General features: G+C 41.2%; 2 protein-coding genes across 5 annotated transcripts in view; both read left to right on the plus strand.

Annotated features, from left to right (window-relative positions):
• LOC105043532 (ferric reduction oxidase 2-like) overlaps positions 1-8,820 on the plus strand; it is a 61,322-nt gene extending 52,502 nt beyond the window's left edge. The window contains 5 exon segments of the mRNA XM_073256047.1: positions 7,239-7,300; positions 7,791-7,794; positions 7,890-7,949; positions 8,003-8,188; positions 8,644-8,820. Of these exon segments, the coding sequence (XP_073112148.1) occupies positions 7,239-7,300; positions 7,791-7,794; positions 7,890-7,949; positions 8,003-8,188; positions 8,644-8,820 (489 nt within the window).
• On the plus strand, positions 8,264-15,431 carry LOC105043300 (uncharacterized). Of its 4 annotated transcripts, XM_073255882.1 has the most exons (6): positions 8,264-8,604; positions 9,729-9,805; positions 9,969-10,067; positions 10,425-10,778; positions 10,863-13,606; positions 13,715-15,431. In XM_073255882.1, exons 3-6 carry the CDS (start codon positions 10,065-10,067, stop codon positions 15,117-15,119), a joined length of 4,506 nt encoding a protein of 1,501 aa, XP_073111983.1. In that variant the 5' UTR covers positions 8,264-8,604; positions 9,729-9,805; positions 9,969-10,064; the 3' UTR covers positions 15,120-15,431. The 4 variants fall into 4 exon arrangements, with proteins under 4 accessions (XP_073111983.1, XP_019705634.1, XP_010919097.1 ...); XM_019850075.3 differs by having other exon boundaries at positions 8,264-9,805; positions 9,969-10,182; XM_010920795.4 differs by having other exon boundaries at positions 8,264-9,805.
• The last annotated feature ends 5,809 nt before the right edge of the window (positions 15,432-21,240 follow it).

Below are 21,240 nucleotides of genomic sequence, written 5' to 3' on the forward strand. Positions count from 1 at the left end.
TTGCCCCATTGCACCCCTGTCTGCCTCGACACCGGTAGTTTGTGCATGGGTGACCCCCCCGACCCTGCCCCGCCTCCATGTGCCCCCGCAGTTCCCACCACCACCCCCCTCCAGTGCTGGTGGATTGTGCATCCCCTCCGCACCACCTCCCATCACTGTCGGTGGGTTCTGCCCCCCCTCCCCCCTAACAGGCTCAACAGGATGGGAGGCTTGGAGTGACGGAATAGGGCGGCCAATCTGAAGGTCTTGGAGGGCACCGACGGCCAATCCTCCACCCTGGCTTCGCATGCGTTCGAGGTTCCCACAGCACCCTCCGGGCCTCCATCTTCAATCGTGGGGGCACACGGGGGCAGGGTGGGGCGGGGTCGGGGGGGCGCCAGCGCACAACCCATCGACATTGGAGCGGGTGGGGGTGCGCTAGGGTGGGGCGGAAGCCTGGGCGATAGAGAGGGGGGCCGGAGGGGTGCCGAAGAGGGGGGCCAGAGGGGCGGGCCAGTGGGGGGGAGGCGAGGGCAAAGAGAAGAAGAAGAACGAAAAAAAATGGTTCTAGTCAGCACTGGTGCTATCTGCTCAAATAAATGGAGCCACATAAGCATCGGTGATTGCTATATAGAATTTTCGATGCGAGAAAGTTATCGAAAATGGGCAAAGAACAACATTAAAATGGTTCAAAAAGTTCGAGGACTAAAACTTAAGTTTTTGTAGTTTAAGGACCATTTAAAAAAATTTGATATAGTTTAAGGACTAGGGACATAATTTATCCCAAAAAAAAGTCCACCGTGTACTCTAGAGTTATAGTCCAAACCCAATTAATTTTCATTAGAAAGGTGCAAAAATATCTCTACTTTATACAGTATTAGGATGTACAAATGATGCATTGCATATGTCAACATACGAAGCTTCAATATATCAAGAGATGAACAATATTTAGACAATATTAACAAATCATATTTATGATGCATGAACATGTATGTAATTTATATATTGACTTATCAATTTATCATTTAAGACATGTATACATGATAAATTGCATGCCTTAGTAAATAAATATTCATTGCATCATGTGATAATAATTAGTATGTTCCAATTTAGGTAAATAAGCAAACCTTCTTCTAGATACCCACATATTTCCTTATAGATATTGTATCATATATCAATATATCAATACTTCAAACAATGATGATCAATGCATTCTCTATACACTTGCATAGCATAAATATCTTTCATCTTGATACAATAAAATTTGAAATGATTTGTATGTGTTATAGCAGCACTATTTTTTTTTTGGTCTATTTTGCTTGTGTCACCTATAATGCTTCTTCCAAGACTTGTTCATTTAAATTTCCATCTTAAAAAACCTATTAAAAGATATACTCAATATGCATTATTTATATTTTTAGGGTGGCATGCATCGATGTGGCATATCTAAAATCTATCACGATCAAGTGACATTTTTACAGTGAGAAAGATAAAATAATTAGAACACATATAATGAGAATAATTGAAAAGAAATAGTTTGACAATCGTTGATGCAGAATTTTACCTTGAGGTCAGATCAGCTAGAGTTGGATGATAATGATAGGTCGGCGATGATGGCGGGATTTGTAAGAAAAGTCTCTGACTGGAGCTAGCTCCAGTGGAGATTTTTCGATGCTTAAATCAGAATTCTGACAATAGATGGGAAGGAGTCGAGAGAGGAGATTTTTCACACCTTGTAAGTCTTCATTTATAGGCAGAGGCTGAGGAGCCGTGAGAAGAAAAAAAAATCAGATGGTTAGTCTTGACTTATCTGAAGAGATTTGACAGTTACCGAAGAGATATATTTATTATTTTTTTCTTATCTACTCTTTGGATAGCTATTATATCGGGATCGTTTGAATTTTGAATGAGGTGCGAAATTTGAGAATCTGGGAGGGTCAATCCTTTCTTTAATTATATGCTTCACAGTTTCGATCAGTACAAAACCATTCCCGACATAAGTCCTCTACTCTCGAGTCTAAATCAAAATTGAGTCGGACGAAGGGAGTACTTCAGCTTTACCAAAGACATGCTATGTCTATAGCTTTCGATGAGATGAGGGGTCATATTACCTTAATGTTGGCCGTTCAAAGGCCATCTCATTTAATTTAAAGCAGATCAAAGATCATCTCGTTTTAATTTAAAGTCGATCAAAGGCTTCTTTAGTGGGGTCGATCAAAGATCATCTCATTTTTATTTAAAATTGATCAAAGACTCCTTCAATTGGATCGATCAAAGGTTATCTTGTTTTAATTTAAAGTCGATCAAAGATTTCTTCAATCGGATCAATTAAAGACTGTCTCATTTTAATTTAAAATTGATCAAAGACTTCTTCAATCAGACTGATTAAAGTCCATCTCATTTTAATTTAAAATCGATCAAAGATTTCTTCAGTCGAACCGATCAAAGACCGTCTCATTTTAATTTAAAGTCGATCAAAGGCTCCTTCAGTCGGCTCTGCTTGTTGAAGAGCAAAGAGTCTTCGAGGATCCTGTAGGTTACTCTTCATTTATTATCGGAGTTGACGGACTGAGGATCTTTAAAGTCGATCAAAGACTTTTTCAGTCAGGCCAATTAAAGATCATCCTATTCTAATTTAAAATCGATCAAAAGCTCCTTCAGTTGGACCGATCAAAGGTCATCTCATTTTAATTTAAAATTGATCAAAGACTCCTTCAGTCGAACTGATCAAAGGTCATTTTGTTTTAATTTAAAGTCAATCAAATACTCTTTCAGCCAGATCAATCAAAGGCTATCTTCTTTTAAGTTAAAGCCGACCAAAAGCTCCTTCAGTCGGCTCTGCTCATTGAAGAGCAAGGGGGCTTCGAGGATCCTGTAGGTTACTCTTCGATTGTTGCCAGAGTTGATAGACTAAGGGTCTTTATAGGTTACCCCATATTTTGCGATCAGTCGAGGCCTTCATGGGCATTGGCTTCGTTAAAAAGCTAGCACAACCTCCGAAGGTCCTTATAGGTTAGTCCCCACTTTCCAAACTAACAAGGTTTCTGCCCATATAGGTTGGATCGACGAGCATTGGGGTCTGTGTAGGTTAGCTCCCATTTTTCATATAACTAAGGTCTTCATAAGCATTGACTTATTGAAGAGCGAGTATGGCCTTCGGAAGTCCTTATAGATTAGCCTCTACTTCTTAGTCACTGAGATCTTGAGTTATGAATCTGCACACAAAAGATAAAAGAACTCGTCAGACTGACTCTAGCTGAGCATTTTGATTTTTTAGTTAAATCAAGTTTTGGAGTGAAATAACAGGTGATTAGACTGGTATTATCCTATTTTAGCCAGTTTGCTTCTTCTTGGCTTTTTTAGATTAGTTTTGGGCTTCATCGGGCTTTACTTCGGCTTCGATTCTTCCTCTCAATTGTTGGTGTTGAAGATGTCTGACCAGGACACCACCTCCACAGAATTTTTTTGATACCATGTGTCGCAATAGAAAGAAAAAAAAATAATACAACATAAATCAGGTACATGGAACAGCCCAACTGCTGCCTTCATGGGGCATGCAAGCTTCACTATGAGAAAAAAATAAATACAAGAGGAGAACATCCACACTCAACTCTTTGTATACCATCCTCTTTCAACTAGAAGCTATCCTCACAAAAGCTCTTTTCAATTCTCCAAAGAGATCCTCTCACAGGCCTGCCAGTATCAAGATCCTTGACGCCCTTGGATGCTTTCTGTGGAGTGAATTGCTACATCATGCCTCTTCATAGCTGCTCTGTCTGATGCTCTGCTCTACCCTCGATCTCCTATCGATACTCTGTAGGATCTGTTCTACCCACTATGCACACTCGGAGCTCTGTCGGACTCCTTCTGATGGCTGTACGAGCCTCTTCGCACTGATGCCTCCGCTCATGGCTCTCTGTCGCATCTCTGCATGTTTTTTTTGGTTCTATTCACCCATAGAGCTTCTTAAAGGTCTTGAAACCCAGGCTGTATCGGAATCAGACTCTCGTAGCTTCTCGACTATCCGATCGTGCCATAGATCAAAAACTAATCATTGAATCATGTCCCATCGTGCTAGATCACATCTTTGATCTCCCTGGGACGGCTCACAGCCATTTGATCATGGTCGTGATGATCTGAAGCAGCCCGATCGCACATCGATCTATGAGAACCCCCATGAGCTGCGAGAAATCACTTGGAAATACTGTCAGTCCACCATGGATCGTGAGAAATTGGGTGGGAAATGCCCTGACAGTCCACTCTCCCCTTGTGAACCAATGGTCCATGATGGATCATGTGAAAACTCCTTATAGGCCGTGCTCTTGCATGCCTACTGGGTCGGCTTGCGCGCGCCCGTGCTAAGCTGCGCACCCACTGGGCCTGGCCCTTGCGTCTGCGGACCCGTGCACCTTGTGGCCCGTCTGCCATCTATGGGCCCTATCAGCCCACCTCATCATATTCTTTTGCACATAACTTCTCAATCTGGACTCCGTTCATCATCTTGGACCTAGCTCTAGGCTTCTTGTGGATCGAATTTTGAGATATTTTTCTAATAATCTCCATCTCGATTGGATATTCGGCCTCCATCTGATTTTGAGAGCTTATGGATCTCTTCGCTCCCATGCCCTAGGACAATCGTCTACTACTCGTGGATGGACAAATATGAGAGTCGAGTCAGGCTGCTCGATTCTATCTCTGTCATATGCTGTACGCACCTCATAGCACCTCCTAACTTGAGATCTGCTCGGGGTAGCCTCCGTGCGACATCGCTCATCCTCCCGAGTCTCTCGTCCCATGTCCGATCTATCTCTATCTGGAGCTTCACCTCGCACTAGGCTCCCATTGGTATCCTCCATGTAGACTGCTCCTCCTTGTACAAAAGAGCATCGATCAATGCTCTATGATCGATCTCCACCTTGATTGCATCTGTCTTCTTCATCTTCAATCTTGCTCACCATCGCTGTAACTTTTGCTGGTACCGTCTCATTTTGATATCAATTATTGGAGATGTCTGGCTAAGACACCACCTCCACAGGATCTTTTTGATACCACATGCGCAGCAGGAAGAAAGAAGAAAACAATACAGATACAAATTAGGTATGTGGAACAGCCCAAGCACTACATTTATGGGACTTGCAAGCTTCACTATGAAAAAGAAACAAATACAAGAGGAGAACATCTACACTCAACTCTCTGTATACCACCCTCTCTTAACTAGAAGTTATCCTTACAAAAGCTCTCTCAAATCCCCCAAGTAGACCTTCTCACAGGCCTGCTAGTACCAGGGTCCTTGACACCCATGGACACTTTCTGTGGAGCGAACTACTACATCGTGCCTCTCCGTAGCTGCTTTGCCTGACACTCTGCTCTGCCTCTGATCCCTTATTGGTGCTCTGCAGGACCTGCTCTGCCCACTGCGCACACTCGGAGCTCTACTGAACTCCTCCTGGTGGCTTCACAAGCCTTTCTCACACTGATGCCTCCACTCACGGCTCTCTGCCACGTCTCTGCATGTTTTTTTTGGTTCTGTTCACCTATAAAGCCTCTTAAAAGCCCTAAAACCCAAGCTGTATCAAAATTAGACTCCTGATCGGACTTCTGTAGCTATTCGGCCATCCGATCGTGCCTCAAATCGAAAACTGACCATTGGATTGTGTCCTATTGCACCAGATCACGTCTCTGATCTTCTTGAGATGGCGTACAGTCGTTCGATTGCGATCGTGATGATCTGAAGCCACCCAATCATGCATCGGTCCATAAGAACCCCCCATGAGCCGTGAGAAACCACCTGAAAATGTCGTCGGTCCACCATGGACTGTGAGAAACCAGGTGGGAAATGCCCTGGCAGTCCACGCTCTCCTTGTGAACTAGTGGTCCACAATGGACCGTGTGAAAACTTCTCATAAGTCGTGCTCTCGCATGCCTGTTGGGCCGGTCCATGCACGTGCCCGCTAGGCTTGGCCCATGCATCTGCGGGCCAGTGCGCCGTGTGGCCCGTCAGCCGTTCGTGGGCCCTACCAGCCTACATTCTCGCTTTCTTTTGCGTGTAACTTCTCCATCTGGATTTTGTTTGGGTTGATATTGGATTCATTGGACTCCATTCGTCATCCTGAACCTCACTTTAAGCTTTTTATAGATTGAATCTCGAAGCATATTTCTAATAGTTGGCCTTTTTCTTGATAGCCTGATCTTGATTTGCTCTGGTTGGTCCTCTAATGATCTTTGCTTTTCTGGTGATATTAATCTTTTGAGGCTGACTGTCTTGATGGCCCATGTCTTGAGTTATCTTTACCTCAACTTGATCTTCATTTTATTTTTGAGTTTGATATCCACTATAGTCTTATTTAATTTTTGCCTCTACTTATGTACCTAAGAACCTGTTGTTTTGTAAGAAAAGAATAGAATAGTGGATGGGGCTTGAGAGCCAATTACCATGAAAGTTATGAGTTTTGTTTGAGAGCCTTTAGGTTTTGCTTGACTCCTTTCTGTTATTTGCCTCAGCTTGGGCTTGAGCTTTGCCTCAGTTTGGATCTATTTTTGGATTAACCCGATTTTAACTTCAGCTTGGTCTTGATCTGACTTTGGATGGGCCTTGATCAAGCTTTAGATCGGCCTTGATCTAGCTTCGGATTGGTTTAGATCTGACTTTAGATTGACCTTATTTTAGGCTTCGGATCGGTCTAGTTTTGAGCTTCGGATCGGTCTGGATCTGGACTTCGGATCGATCTGGATTTAGCTTCAGATTAGCCTGGATCTGAGCTCGGATCGGCCACGTGGGTGCTTCCTTTTTTTTTCTCTTATGCTGTCGCTTCTGTTGCCATCTTTTCTGGATCCTTTTAAGAATTCAAGAATACGGAGGAGAAAACGTAAGTTTGGTTATGACATATATTTTTATAATTTTATTTCTTATCTGGATGTCGTGATACCCTTTCTTGTTTGGATCTTTTTTTGCATGGTCTCCTTTCACATTTGGAGCCTACTCCAAAATTTAAATTTTGAAATGTAAATAAGAAAATAAAATAATTCAAAAATTAAAGATCATTTGGATCGTCAGTCTCCCAATTTCGAGTCTGATTAGGATAGTTCGAAGGACGTTGGTTGGTTCAGAGATGATCAAATCTCAGTTTGTGGATGGTTGGACCATTTGGCTGATTTAGAGATGGACAATCGGGATTTCATCGATGCTGGAGTAGTACGATGAAGCTCCTCTCATTGAGCATTTGCTTCTTTTTATAAACGGGCCTGACTCCTTTCTTTAGTGCCAATTTGTTGACGCAGAATTTTGCCTTGAAGTTGGATCAGCTGGAGTTGGACGACAACGGTAGGTCGGCGATGATGACGGGATTTGCAAGAAAAATCTCGATCAGAGGTGGCTTCGATGGGACTCTCCGATGCTCAAGTTAAAATTTCGATAACAGATGGGAAAGAGTCGAGAGAGGAGATTTTTCATATCTTGGGGATCTCCAGATCTTCATTTATAAGCGAAGGTCGAGGAGCTTTGAGAGGAAGAAAAATTAAGTGGTTAGTCTTAATTTATCTAAAGAATTTAGTCATTATCGAAAGATATATTTGTTATTTCTTTTTTATCTGCTATGTGGGCAGCTGTCATATTGAAATTATTTGAATTTTAAATGAGATATGAAATTTGAAAATTTGAGAGGATCAATTTTTTTTTTTATATACTTCACGGCATTGGTCGATACAAAATCACCCCCAACAACAATTATGGATGAGCTTCAAACGGATACATCACGGTAACAGGCACACTCGGAGTCCAATATGTTCTATTTTTGTTTTTGTTTTTGTTGCAGGAATGTTAGGCCTCGCGCGACTTCTTGATAACATTTTATGATAGGTCATAGGCTCCATCCTTGTCCACCACGACATTGATTTTGATTATTCGGAACTAGGTTGCAGGGGACTCCAAGAGCCTACAGCCTCTGCGGGTCCCAGACAGTTCTCCGCCGTGGGTTCGTTTTTGGGTGGAAAAACAGAGTCCTTTTAGTAGATCCTATCTGTCCAGGTCCGACCAATAATTTCACCCGTGTTTGGGATTTCCGAGACGCGGTGGAGCCAGTCCGAGCCGAGCGGAGCTAAGCCCGGCCCAAGCCGGTCGAGCCGAGGAAAACCAGCTGGCGCCTGGCGGCGGAAGCTGGAAACCGGGAACGCGGGGAGCGGGGCGGGCTACCTACGCCCTAAGGGTAGTCTGGTAATTTTTCGGCAAATCCGAGGGCAGCGCAAGCATAAATAAGTGGTAGAGGGATGGTTGCGATTGGGTTCTCATACAGGATTGATAATAGAGAGAGAAAGAGGAAAATAAGTATTTACTCTTGTTTTCAAGAAGGGGAGAGAGAGGGAGAGCCGGAAAAGGGAAAGAGGCGGAGGATCGGCGAAAGCGAGTGGATTGGCGTCGGAGATAAGGAATTGTCTCAAAGGAAAGAACGCAAGGAAGGAATCTCTCTTGTTCCACCTCGTTCTTTATAGTTCAGCCTTAGAAGAAGAAGAGAGGGAGATTTGGGCAGGAGAAAAGAAGGAAGGTGAGAGATCTATTCGAAGGAGTAAGGAGAGAAGAAAACAGGAAGGAAGGGAGGAACGATCGTGCGCCGTGGCCTCGGTTGGATCCAGGTATTGAAACCCTAGCTCTTGATTTCTCTATGTTTTTAGGTTGTTTTAGCCCCTCGTCATCTCTGGACACGCCATGGGAAGGGCTGGGGTTCTGCCGCTCCGATCGCCACGAAATCCACCAGATTTGCTCCGGAAGTCGGTCTTGTTCTGGGAATCGGAGCTGGTCTTGGATCTTTGACAACAGGAAGGCAGAGGATGATGGCAGATGGAGACTAGGGTTGGACTTTGTGTGGAATCCTGGGCGCCGATCGTTAGATCCATCCCTTCTGAAGATGGCGGAGTGTTGGACATCTTGGCTTGAAATCAGATTCCATGGTTTCTGGTTAGAGATCTTTTGACCTGATCTCATCCATGAAGGAAGAAGAGACTTGTTGCTGTGATCTTCCTCGTCGATTTATAGGTCTTGGCTTGGACTTGGATCTGCTATCCATGTCTTCTTCCTCATCTCTATGGCTGCCTCGGTTATAAAGGGAGCATAGCTGCTGTATTGGCTGAGGAGAGTGGCATTCTTGCTTCTTCTCGAACTGCCTTCAGTTTATTACTAGATTGTTTTAGGGTTTTGACGGGTTAATTACTTCTTGGAGTGCCGTCATTTGTTTCATCGTCATCCGAGTTTATTTTCTGTTGCTTCTGCTACTAGCCTTAAAATCTGGGACGATTTTGGGGTTTCCCTTTGTTTTGAAGGGATGGAGATTGTTGGCTTGAGACTGGATTAGGGCATCTTGTGACCCTTGCTTCCTTCGTTGCAGTGATTCTTCTTTGCTGTTTTATGTTTTTGATCAGATGATCTTTAGCAGAGGAGGACGCTTTGGAAAATTTTCGATCCAAGATTTAGTACTCAGGGGATTTTCCTTACTTGGCATACACCTTATTAGCTACGGTTGAAATCCTAGGTACAGTGGTGCTAGGCAGTGGATCTCTTGAGAGGTGAATGATTATCTGTCCTCTGAATAATTTATCTGTGCTCTGGTGGAGACTGGCAAAAGTGTGGAATGGGGGAACCCTTACTGCCTTTTCTCGTGTGTGTTGTCGCCCTGCCAATTTTTGGAGGAGTAATGATAGATTTCGTACTGTGACTGTGTGCTTGAAAGTTTTAGTTTGACACTGTTAATCTGGCTCCATAGTTGTTGTTTTCTGAATCTGCACTGAAGGAAGAGATGCAGGCATGCCTATAAGGCTGGTTAACATGATCAGCCTCAAGGTAATGGCCTTTAAGGGCTTTAACAGGCAGTCTGTTATCAGCCCTCTGGGCGAATTGCAAACTTTATTTATTTATTTATTTTTTGAATTTTTTTAGTTACTTGGAATATACCAAACATTGTGGTGAGTGTGCAGGTGCTAATCCTTACTTTGTTGTTTTACAGAGGCAGGCTCATGTTGATTTGGATGTGGTCACGTGATTGATAACATCTAGTCTTTTACTTCATCTTGGGAAGCAAGAAGATGAGGGATCTGAGTCAATGGTTGGTTTCCAATCTTTAGGTTTAAGGCATAATATATCATACTCCAATTTAGCATGAAGTGAATGCAAGACTTTCTGGCATACTTCTTAAAGTGTATGCTGTATATTTTGTCTAGGTTAGTATCGTTCATGAAGAAACCATATTCAAGCGTGTTGTTGCATTAACAGTATAACCATAGTGATTCCTTTCCTTTAGAATTGGTTGGTTATTCTGCTTGAACTGGTTGTTGAAACAAAATCTCAAACTGTTTAACAATATTACTGGTTCTATGAAGACATTTATATTTAATGTTTTCATTCCATTTCTTCTTTCAAAGCATAATATAAATTCTAATAGAAGACTAGTTTTACCTTGCAGATTCGTTTGTGTACTTGTACTAGAGGTTCTCCCTCTGCTCTTGAATATCCCAATCACCGGGAAGGATCAAATTCCTGTAAGAGCTGTGGTGGCAAATTGGCAGTTGACAGGCAAGGATCCCTGTCAGGAAGCATGCTGAGCACTGTTGGACTGGAACTATCAAGAGTTATCGATCCTCAGTTGAACTGGAAGAAGGCTTCTAAAGGCAGGCAAAGGACTGTAAGACGAGCTAGGACTTCATTTCCTGGGGGAAACAAAAAGAGGTCTACAACCAAAAGTTTGAAGGATAGTGAGGATGCTGCTGACAAAGAATTAAAGAGAGCAGGGGACATTCCAGTTTCTGAATCAGAGAAGGTTCTTCTGTGAAATTTTGTGATTCTTGTGTGAAACTGCTGATGTTCTCACGTTATGTCTAATGCTTTAATTTTCTTGTTGCAGCTTGGTGTAAGTATTCTTGGACGACGATTCAGTGATGCTTTAGAAAGCGTTCCAATAAAGAAAAGACGATTTTTGTTAGTCCGTTCTCCATCCCCACCACCCAAACCGTCTTCTCATTCTGGTGACTGTGATCACATGGTAGAGACCCAGGGTGCTTCATATCAGAGGACTGCATCATATTCGAAACAGCATCAAGAAAAATCCATTGCTGATGATAAAACTGGTTTAAAGGATTTAAATGAAGAGATTTCTGATGCTGTCGATTTCTCTGGTATTTCAATATTGGCTGCTGCTGCTTGTGACAGTGACATGAGTTGTGACAGCATGAATCCTGAAGATTTAGGTTTTAATGGGCATGCTTCTAAAGCGGATGACCTTTTAGGGAGCTCCACTTGTGTTGAATCACATTCCTTATTTGAAGTAACAAAGGATCAACTTCAGCACAGGTCTGAAGATTTGCGTGGTAAATCTGACATACATCTGGAAGCATCTTCTACATTAGACCTGCCTGGTAAGGGATCAGACAGAATGAAATTGGATGAATCAAATGATACAGAAAGCTCTACTGGGACCTTGCAAAATTTTCCAGACAAAACAGGGACAAAACCTTCTTCTCGTGATTCTAGATTTCACTGGGATCTTAACACTGTGATGGATGCATGGGAGAGTAATTGTGATGTAGTCGTGAATTCCAAGCCACTTGCTCCTGATGTTGTTGGTGCAAATGGTATCCATAATGAAAATATGGAAAACATCGAAACTTCTCGAGGTGACATGGAGTGTGGAGATGCCAAACAGGCTCTTGAACTTGTTGACGCCAGAATTCAGGTAGGTGGCATACCAAAAGTTGATTATAGATTACTGGATACCGAAGTGCAAGACAGACCTGGTGTACCGAAGGATAACTCTGCTGTAGATCTTGATTGTTGTTCTCTTCCTTGTGGCGATGGTTTGGTCCAAGAGGAGCATCAATTGGACAAAGCCTCTGTTGCTGTGGCAGTTTCTTTTGAGGAAACAAAACTTCTGCATGATCAGGAGATGGGCAGCTGCACAACAAAAATTTCTTCTCTAGCTGGAGGTGTCATGGGTCCATTAGGGGACCCTCTGGTGACTGATGTGGTACGGCAAGGAAAGGACGATATCTGCTTTGGCTCTGAGGTGGAAGCTGAAACCTCATCTTCTCATCTGGTTTCCAGTGTGAATGTGAGCTGTGGCTGTGCAACCCCTCCATCTGAATTGCATCCCAAAGTGGACCTGTTAATCAATGAACCAACCTTGGAGGAAGACAGAAATCCAGCATCTTTAGCTTATTTTGCTAACTTCTCTGCTGATCGTTGCCTGACTGATGCTAGAATGGGGCAACCCACTCAGATAAGCAGTTCTCAAGGTGAGAAGCATGGATGTTTTCATCATGATTCTCAGAGTGGCAACACTGATCAGTGTCTCAATGTTAGTTCTCCTGCTGAAAAGGCCTCTGATGGAAATATCTGTGCAAATGTGATAAATGCTGGTGACTTACCCAGTGAACTTGTGAGCCCTGATTGTATAGGTGAAACTGAATGTGATCATGCTGATAAGGGCAGTGAAGCAGAAATAAACCCTTGCCTATCAAATTCTCATCCTCAGCAAGGATCATCTAATCATGATGAGTTTTCTTCCATAGGCACTGCTGCTGGTGAATATGAAACAACTGCTGCAGAGTTGACGATGGACAATGATAAAGTACCTGTGGACTCTGATGTTGATTTGGGTGCCACCATAACTGATAAATCTGATCATATCATCTCCAACACTTCTGATGGCAATTCAGCGGGTGCGGTGGCTGCAGTGATTGATGCATCTCCCTTGGATTGTCCTGTGAGTTCCCATGAAGCAAGTAAAAACCATATGGATGGTTTTGTGAATGGTCCTGCTGAGGCTGCTTTAGGTGATCATTTTGATTGCTACAATGAGTCATATGCACCTCAAAATGATGCCGATCGGGCTGTTGGAATGGAAAAAGTGGACCTTGAAGATGATGATTCTCAATATGAAGATGGGGAACTCAGAGAATCTCTTTTGAATACTTGGGGTGAAGATGGTGCTGAGGAAGGAGAATCTGAACATGTGGATTATGGGTCTGACAATGGAGAGAATGATATGTTTGAAGCTGCTTCCAGTTTCCCGCCTACTCCTCTCCAGCTTGATCATATGGCACGCAAAAATGGAGGGTTACCCAATGGTAGCCATGATGGAACATGGGCTGGGAAGAACGATGCACAACATGCTGCTTCGCAACCCTTATTGAAGTGCTTGTCTGAAGCAGATGTCCGGAATGTTGGATTTGGGAAGCAGATTATTGGAAGTATTGCGAATAAAGTTCAGAGAAGTTATAGTAAGAAGCCAGGTGGGGATGCGAGAGATGCTCCAGAATTTGGTTTAGGTCATGATAGGGTGATTGGATACAGTAAGTTTCTTAAAGAAGGTGACGATGCCAAGGAGTTTAGCCATTCAGCAAGAATGAAGTCTTCTGGATGGGATCAGTTGCCTGAATGTCGTAGAAGTTCTAGAGATGGCCTGAAGGATGCTGCACTTCATTCTGTTGGCCAAGATCATGTTTCTTCTTCTATGGATGCCTCTGGTGCTCATGAATCCTTGAAAAGGGTGGGATCATCATTGAAGAGAGACTTATCATCTCGAATCGAGAGGCCAAATTCCACTGATGGGTCACACAGGATGGATAAGCCATATGTTAGGGCAAGCAGGTAACTCTTTTGGAAGGTTCTCTATATTCTTCTTGTTATCTAGTTTTTGATTGGTAAACCTATCAACTATTATATTATTATTGATTATAATACATTGTTATTGTTTAGGTATAATGATCGGAATGGTTTAGATTCAAAAGCTGAAAGGGATATAGGTGCTCCTAGATCAGTTGGAAGGGGTGGATCATCTCGGCATGCTCAGGGCCGGGGCAGAGGCGACCATTGGGCTGATTCTTCCAACCGCTATGGTCCCAGTCATCATGAGTCATCAGGTTGCTATGGCCCACCTAGTTTCACTCACCCTGCTTCAAGAAATGCAGCTGCAGCTGCTGTGGCAAAGGTGGAGAGTAGCGGCTTTGTTGTTGCACCTGATGGCACAATTGTTAGAGCTGGTGGCATGGGATCTGCCAGTCGGCTACCCAGACGATCAGCAAATGCTCCAATGCGGAGTACACATCGTTCTCTATCAACAAGGGGATCACCAATTGAGAGAGACAGAGCATGTGGTATGCAGAGAGGACTTGGACATTCAAGAGAGAGCCCTGATAGACATGCTGGTATTGATTGGGGTCAGGTTGGCAGATATGGTCCAGAAGCGGCCAGGGAGCGGTATCGCAGGCCTGTGTCTGATGACTGCATGGATTCATCATTGTCATTGCAGAATTCTATATCAAGGAGAGAGAGAAGCTTTTCCCCACGTAGAGGGCCTGTTCATCTATCTCGGTCTTGTACCAGATCTCCTTCAAGATCCAGGACTCGCTCCCCCAATATGTGGACAGCACCCAGGGGAAGGAGTGATGGGATGAATGGGGGGCCTGGTTCACGCAGGCACAGTAGGTCTCCTCCAAATTTCAAGACTGAAGCCAGGATGGAGAGAATGAGGTCACCCCGTAGGCGACCAGGCTTTGAGAATCACATGGTAGGCCATGGCCCAACATCCAGAAACCATGCCTCCCCACCTCGTTCTTCAAGATGGGTTAATGATAGGAAAGAGTCACCAGATCATCTTAGAGAACATGACTACAAGCAATGCAGGGTCTTCTCACGAACTGATCGGTATGACCTACTGGATTCCTCAGGAAGATTGAAGCCGGATGAGTACTATCGTTCCATGTACCCTAGCAGGTTCCGTGGATTTGTTGGTTTTGTTAGGGGAGCCAGGCATGATGAGAGTGGTGAAGATAGACGAGGACATGGTGAGAGATATGGAATGCTTCATTCTGTAAGGCAGCATGATATTGATGGCAATATAAAGCATCTGCGGTATGATGCTGAAGATGGTTTTAGGGCTCATAACCCTCCTCCCAAATCCTCAGAGTTCCACCGGCGAGGGAGCCCAAGGGGCTTTGACAGACACATCGAGAGCCAACTTGAAGACTCACCTCAAAGGGCTAAAGAAGAGAAAAGTCATTTTAGATATGGCAGAAGTGGAAGGCCTAATGCCAGTTTTGAGTCATATGGAGTCCGAGATCGCGATGATGACAGTACGACCCCACAGAGAAGGCCTTCATGACTGCATGTGCACTAATTATTCGATCTGCTGCTTACATGGGATGCCAAGGAGATGCTCAACCCCATGATTTTTTTTCTTTCAGAGGGAAAGGTGTCTTAGTCTGGCAACATTTTGTATTTCTAGTGCTTGTAAAAATCTTACATCATCAGTAGAACTTTGGAAAATTTTGTTTGGGTTTGAGGTTGTCTTTTTTGCCCTCCATTTTCATTATATATTTTTAATCTGGGTCCAATTTGAGTCGGGTGTAATCTTTATATGGGACCCATTTGAATATGTCCAACCAATGGAATTTGAGCTTGTGCCTTTTGACAATTGGCATGATTGTTAACTTGGATAAAGTTTATGGAAATTCTAATTATACTGCAGAAATTCCAGCATTTGATTTTCCAGCTCTAAGATCATAAGTGGAACCTGACAGAATTTCATTCAACCAACTTCCTCTTAGCAGTTAACAATTTAACTTTGTGATTGTGCAGTATAAATGTTTTACAGCAAGGTAATTATTCTTCCAGGGAATTGTCATGTTTGGTCCATATTTTATTATTTATGAAGACTTCACTTTGCAATAAATCTTTATTACTATGATTTTTCTGGTTTCAGGAAGAGTTGAGTTCAAACTTGTTGATCTTGAAACTGGATATTACAAGGCAAAAATCACTAGAGGTATTTTATGGTAACTAGCTGTCGTTTCTCTCTCTCTCTCTTAATCTGTTCTTTTCGTCAGTCATACTTTTTTTAGAAGGTGGTGGTCAAACAAATTACCATAATAAAATGTTTTTTAAATTGATCTTTACATAATTGAAGATTATGATTGCTTCTGCTGCAAACATGTTGTGTTAGTGTGTTATTTATGTTATTGAACATTTTAGTGAGGTCTGCTTGGTGGCAGACTATTTTAATAGAAGTACAAAAAGTGACATGAATGTGTAAGTTTCTTAAGAAATATGCCAGCGCCCGCTATATGTCTTATTCATCAGTTTATCTGAGTGCGTTGTAGATTATTCCAGGGTCTTACCATTGTTACATGTTGGATATAGCAGCCCTTAGGAGCTTCTTCTTCTGGTTTTTTCACTTTTGGTGCTTTTTTTTTTTTGTTTTTTGGGGGTGGGAGGGTTGTGTTATTTGTTGAACTTTTCTCCAAGCTAAGAACGTGATACTAATGGGAGGATGCAGTACATTATTTATCATTTTAAGAGCACCTTAGTAATTTAAATGGATAATTAGGACGGTCATCTGTCTGCTGGGAGCCTTGTATGAACTAAAGCCTCTGAAATCAGTGTCACGACTAGCTTCATGGTCAGGGCTCCTATCCACCGGGAGGAATTCTATGCTTTCTTCTATAAGCAATGGTCTTGAAAGTTCTCAGTAATTTCATGCCTTCATGATGGTATCTTGCTGTCCATACTGGCCTGCCACTTCATGTTTGTGCTGACACCTACAACTGAACATAGCTATTATGGTTTTTAAACTTTTGACAGAATCCAAGCTTTTCAATAGTGGTCTAAATAGTGCTGGTGCACTGATATAGTTAATTGTTTTTGCCTGGTTTGAAGCTCAACGAGCTTTAGAAAACTAATCTCTGAGAGAGCTAATATAGATTCCTACTGTTTCATTTATGAGGTGAGATCATCTGGCATCTTGATTTTGGAAATGTTGCATGAGTAAGTCAACTTCACAATCCAGCATGTAGCAGTATGAATGGATCTAGTCATTTAACTGCTTACATCAGTATGGTGAGATATATCCCTTCCGGTTGAAAATTAGATGGTAGAGGGACTTTTGACTCAAGCATAATGATTAATCATGCCACAATCCATTTTTTCAGTGTCATTTGGAGAATGACTGAAAATGTTGCTTTTGTTGGGAGTTTGTATTTTTAGTTTCTCTAGTTCTTTCTTAGAATCTTGTTGAAAAACTGTGGGAAGGGGAAAAAAAAGAGAAATTCACCATGTAGGAAGAGGAGTTCAACACATGCTAGCTTAAATAATAAAGTTGGTGAATGGTGGAATGTAAGAATTTCAAACCCTGTTTTACATTTGGAATTGAAGAATTTTTGGCTGAGCAGTTGAGTTGTGGGCAAAGCTTTAGAATTGAGGAGACCTCTCTCTGTGCTTTTTGGGTGAATCTGTTCTTCATGGAAAAGGGATATATGGTCCTTTGCTACTCCGAAAGTGAAATGATTTGTTAGTTTATAAATGATCGCAATTTGGTAGGCCTACTCAGGAAAAATTGAGTTTCATGTGGATACAAGTATGTAAATGATTTTGCTATTTATTCGGATTTGATATTATAGTTATGATGTTCGAGTTGGTAATTATCGTTGTTTTTATGCTAGCTTCTTAGGCCTTGTTTGGCATTGCTTTTGGGGGGCCAAAAAGCATTTCTTGGAGGGTTAGAAGCTCTTTTGGATGTTTTTGATGTGTTTGTTAAAAATTTTGAAGCAGCTTTCTACTTCCTCGAAAAGTTGAAAAAAAGTCCATTAGGGAAAAGCTCCAAGTTAGAGCTTTTTGCCAAACTGCTGCTTGAGATGCGTCAGAAAGCCTTTTCTTTTTTTTTTTTTTTGAGTCCTTGCAACAGAATTTTTTAAACTTTTATTGTCATAATCATTTAAGTTGGTGTCTTTTTATTGCTACAATCATGCAATTAAGGATTTTGGGTTTCAGCTTTATGATGATGACCTCCTTATGATATTTAGAGATTGATGAACAACATGAAGGAGCATGGAACAGAGTGAAACATTAATTGTTTGATTGTATTGTGACTCTTCTTATGAGTAGTTGACTTGTTTATATAGGATATTGTGCTTATAGCATAGATATTGAGAAATGTAGGCGAACAATTATGTTGCTACGATGGTTGTGGATATATGAACAATTTTATTACCATTTTGTATGGGTGAGCAAAGTTAAACATTTATGTAGTTTGCTATTACGATGTTCTTTATTACCCGGTAATCACCCCTAAAAAGTAACAATTTTACTTATTATATTATTTAGATAAAAAATATAAAAAATAATTTAAAAATTAACAAGACTTTGTAATAATGGTTTTTGTTAGTACAATATAATATAATAAAAATATAAAAATATATTATTATTATTTTTTATTATGCTTTAATCATCATATTACAATTATATATTATTATATGATAATAATGTACTTCTATAACACTATTATAATACTATATTAAAATAATAATACCATATTATTATTATATTTATAATACCAATATAAAAATAATATCATGTTTATATTTATATTTATTATTTATATTGTAATTTTGATTAAAATATCAAAATAAATAATTTATAAATTACTATAAATAGTTAGATAATTGAAAGCACTATTCAATGTTCTTTATTTGTTATTTCTTGATATTAAAAGCATTTTTTTTTGTTTGGTTATCAAGTATTATAGTTTTATAGCACTTTAGAAATGTAGTTAAGAAACAATAAAAAGTTTTTCTATGGAAAGCTTTACTGGTGACCTCTACTGTCTTAAAGCTCTTTAGACAACAGCTCTCCTACCCATGACAATGCCAACTGAGGCCTTAGTCTATCCCAAATGCAATCTGGTGGTTGGCTTCAGCTGGCCGATGAGTCAAGCTTCTGCTTTCATAAATTGAGTTTCTAAGAGAGTTTCATCAACCCTTATCAGCCGTTTGAGCCACCCATGATTGCTGTTTGACATAGAAAGGCTCAGAGAAAGGAGTTTCAAAATTTAGAGCTAAAAAGAGAGAGCTCTATGTAGCCTAGGTGGGAGCCTAGATACATGGGTGGTCGCTTGGGAAGGAAAGCCTTCCAAGTTTTTCTTGTAAATAGGTTTGATTACATGCAGAAATAAGCATGGGGATATTCATACGTATGCTCTTTGTTCATCAATATTGGCAGCATAAGACCTATTTTCACACTTAGAAATTCAAATACCAAAATTTATGAGATGAGTAGCTGCAGTATTGCTACCATTACAACGACCAACAGGTTGCAGGAGGAGGGGGTAGGTTGCAACCAACAACCATCAAGGAGGCAGCAAACGGATAAAGTCTACCAAGCAGAACAAAGGCAAGCAAGCAGAATGAAGGGGAAAAATTAGGGGAAAAAAGAAAAGTAATGGTCAGATGAAGAGGGGTTAGGAGAAGAACAAAATGAGAGAAAAACGAAAGGGGAAGAAGGAGATGAAGTTTGACCTAAAGAAAGAAAAAATATCCACAAACCTTGGCACTAGTGATAATCACTGTTGTTGCTACTTGTGGCTGCTGGTTGACCTATCAATGGCCGTTGCTACATGGATGGTAGTAGCTTTCATTGCCATCTTTCGTCTTCATATGGGGCTCATATAGGAAGAAAAAGTGGGAAAAGAAAACCTTAAGTAATAGGATTTAAAGTCTAGGCAGCCCGGCCAACTTAAGTGCCTAGGTGACCGCCTGGGCAGCTACTTTTGACAACACTAGGAATGCATGACCTGTTTAAACAGATTCTGCTCTTTCTTTCTCCTATTCCTTCGTATCATTATTTTTATTCCATTTTTCCTTGTTTTCTCTTCTTTTTCGTCTGAGTATTTTTGCATCATCCACTTCTATGAACTTGTGATCTAGGTAAATATGTCTCCAGTCATGTGATAGGTTGTATTGAGAGCATCTTTTGGCCTTTCTAAGTGATTGTTAGCTGATAAGTGATCATGAATGCTATCATTGTGTCAAAGTGCTATTAACGTAGGATGTATATTTCATCACTATTAATTTGTCATCATTGTTTTATTCTATTGTTGTTCTTTTTTGCTTCATCTACAACCATGGTTATCAAACCTGGACTGGACAACAAACTGGCCAAGGGACTAGATCGCTAGGTCACTGTTCCAACCACTCGATCTGTTGGTTGGATCTGTGACATATTAAAAACTTAAATATATTATTAAAAGAATATCAAATGATATAAAAATACATTTACATATTTTCCTCATACTTTACAGATGCAGCCTCTTCCATAAAATTTCAAAGATATCTTCCTGAATTCATAAACAATGAAGAAATACCATTTTTCAGGGGAAAAATAGCGGGATCTCCATTATTATTATTATTTGAACATAAAGATGTTTTCCCATCATCTTCATAGAGACATGAAAGCAGTTATATCTTTTTCCTGGATCGGGAGAGAAAAGGAAAGAAACAGTTACAAAGAGGAAAGAAGACAGAAACAGAGGATCAAGAGGGAGGTAAGGAGGGTATTTGAGGGAGAGACAAGAAAAGATTCAGGGACTTCCCTGAAACATCTCTTATTCTTTGAACTTACCTTTTTCCTTCAAGATACACACCAAGTTGGAGACTAATGCCCATGGTCGATGCCGAGGCCAGTCGTTATGTTTCCTGGTTTGAATATTCTCGAGTTCCTCCCATACAATATACTCCAGGGAACGGCTGCAGTTACATTGTCTAGGCTAGCTTGTCTTCCTTTTAATGTATCAAATTTATCTGTTTCAACCAGCTCATGTTATCAGCAACAGCTGCATTTCCCACCTGAAACAAAGTTATAGTTTGTCCATAGAACTTTCACACAGCTACAATCAAAGTAAAGATGAGCAGCAGTTTAATCTTGATATTCACACATCTGACGCTATGGATCCACCTGTATATTTCTTTCAATAAGATTATCCTTGGTTGGCCATCTGTTTCAATGCAAAGCTCAGCTGAAGATCCTGACTTTAAGAGGAACTTTAATTAGCGATATGTTGTTAATTTCTGGGAAAACAACTTCTCCAGCATTAACCAAGGCATAGGCTGACTTTGAAGAGAAAATCCATCTTTTTGCACCTCAATGGCTCCTGGAGCAGCTTCAAACATCAGCCTTGCTCCTCCCACATATCCCTATGTTCTCCACACGTGCAGCAAAGTGGGGAATGAGGTATGCTAGCGATTGATTATTAATCCAAGGATCAAGCCACAAGTGGATAATATTGCCTTGTCCAAGCTGAAATTTATATCCATAAACAAACAGATCCTTTGACATTTTAGATAACTCTCCAGAATTGAGGTCCATTGGTTCGTTGGTCCCTCATTTGACCAGCTACAGTATGATCACTCGAATGCAAACCTGTTACCAGATCCTTCCACAGTCCTTCCGTTCTT

The sequence above is a fragment of the Elaeis guineensis genome, chromosome 4 (assembly GCF_000442705.2).
Source record: "Elaeis guineensis isolate ETL-2024a chromosome 4, EG11, whole genome shotgun sequence".
In the NCBI taxonomy this organism is placed as follows: domain Eukaryota; kingdom Viridiplantae; phylum Streptophyta; class Magnoliopsida; order Arecales; family Arecaceae; genus Elaeis; species Elaeis guineensis.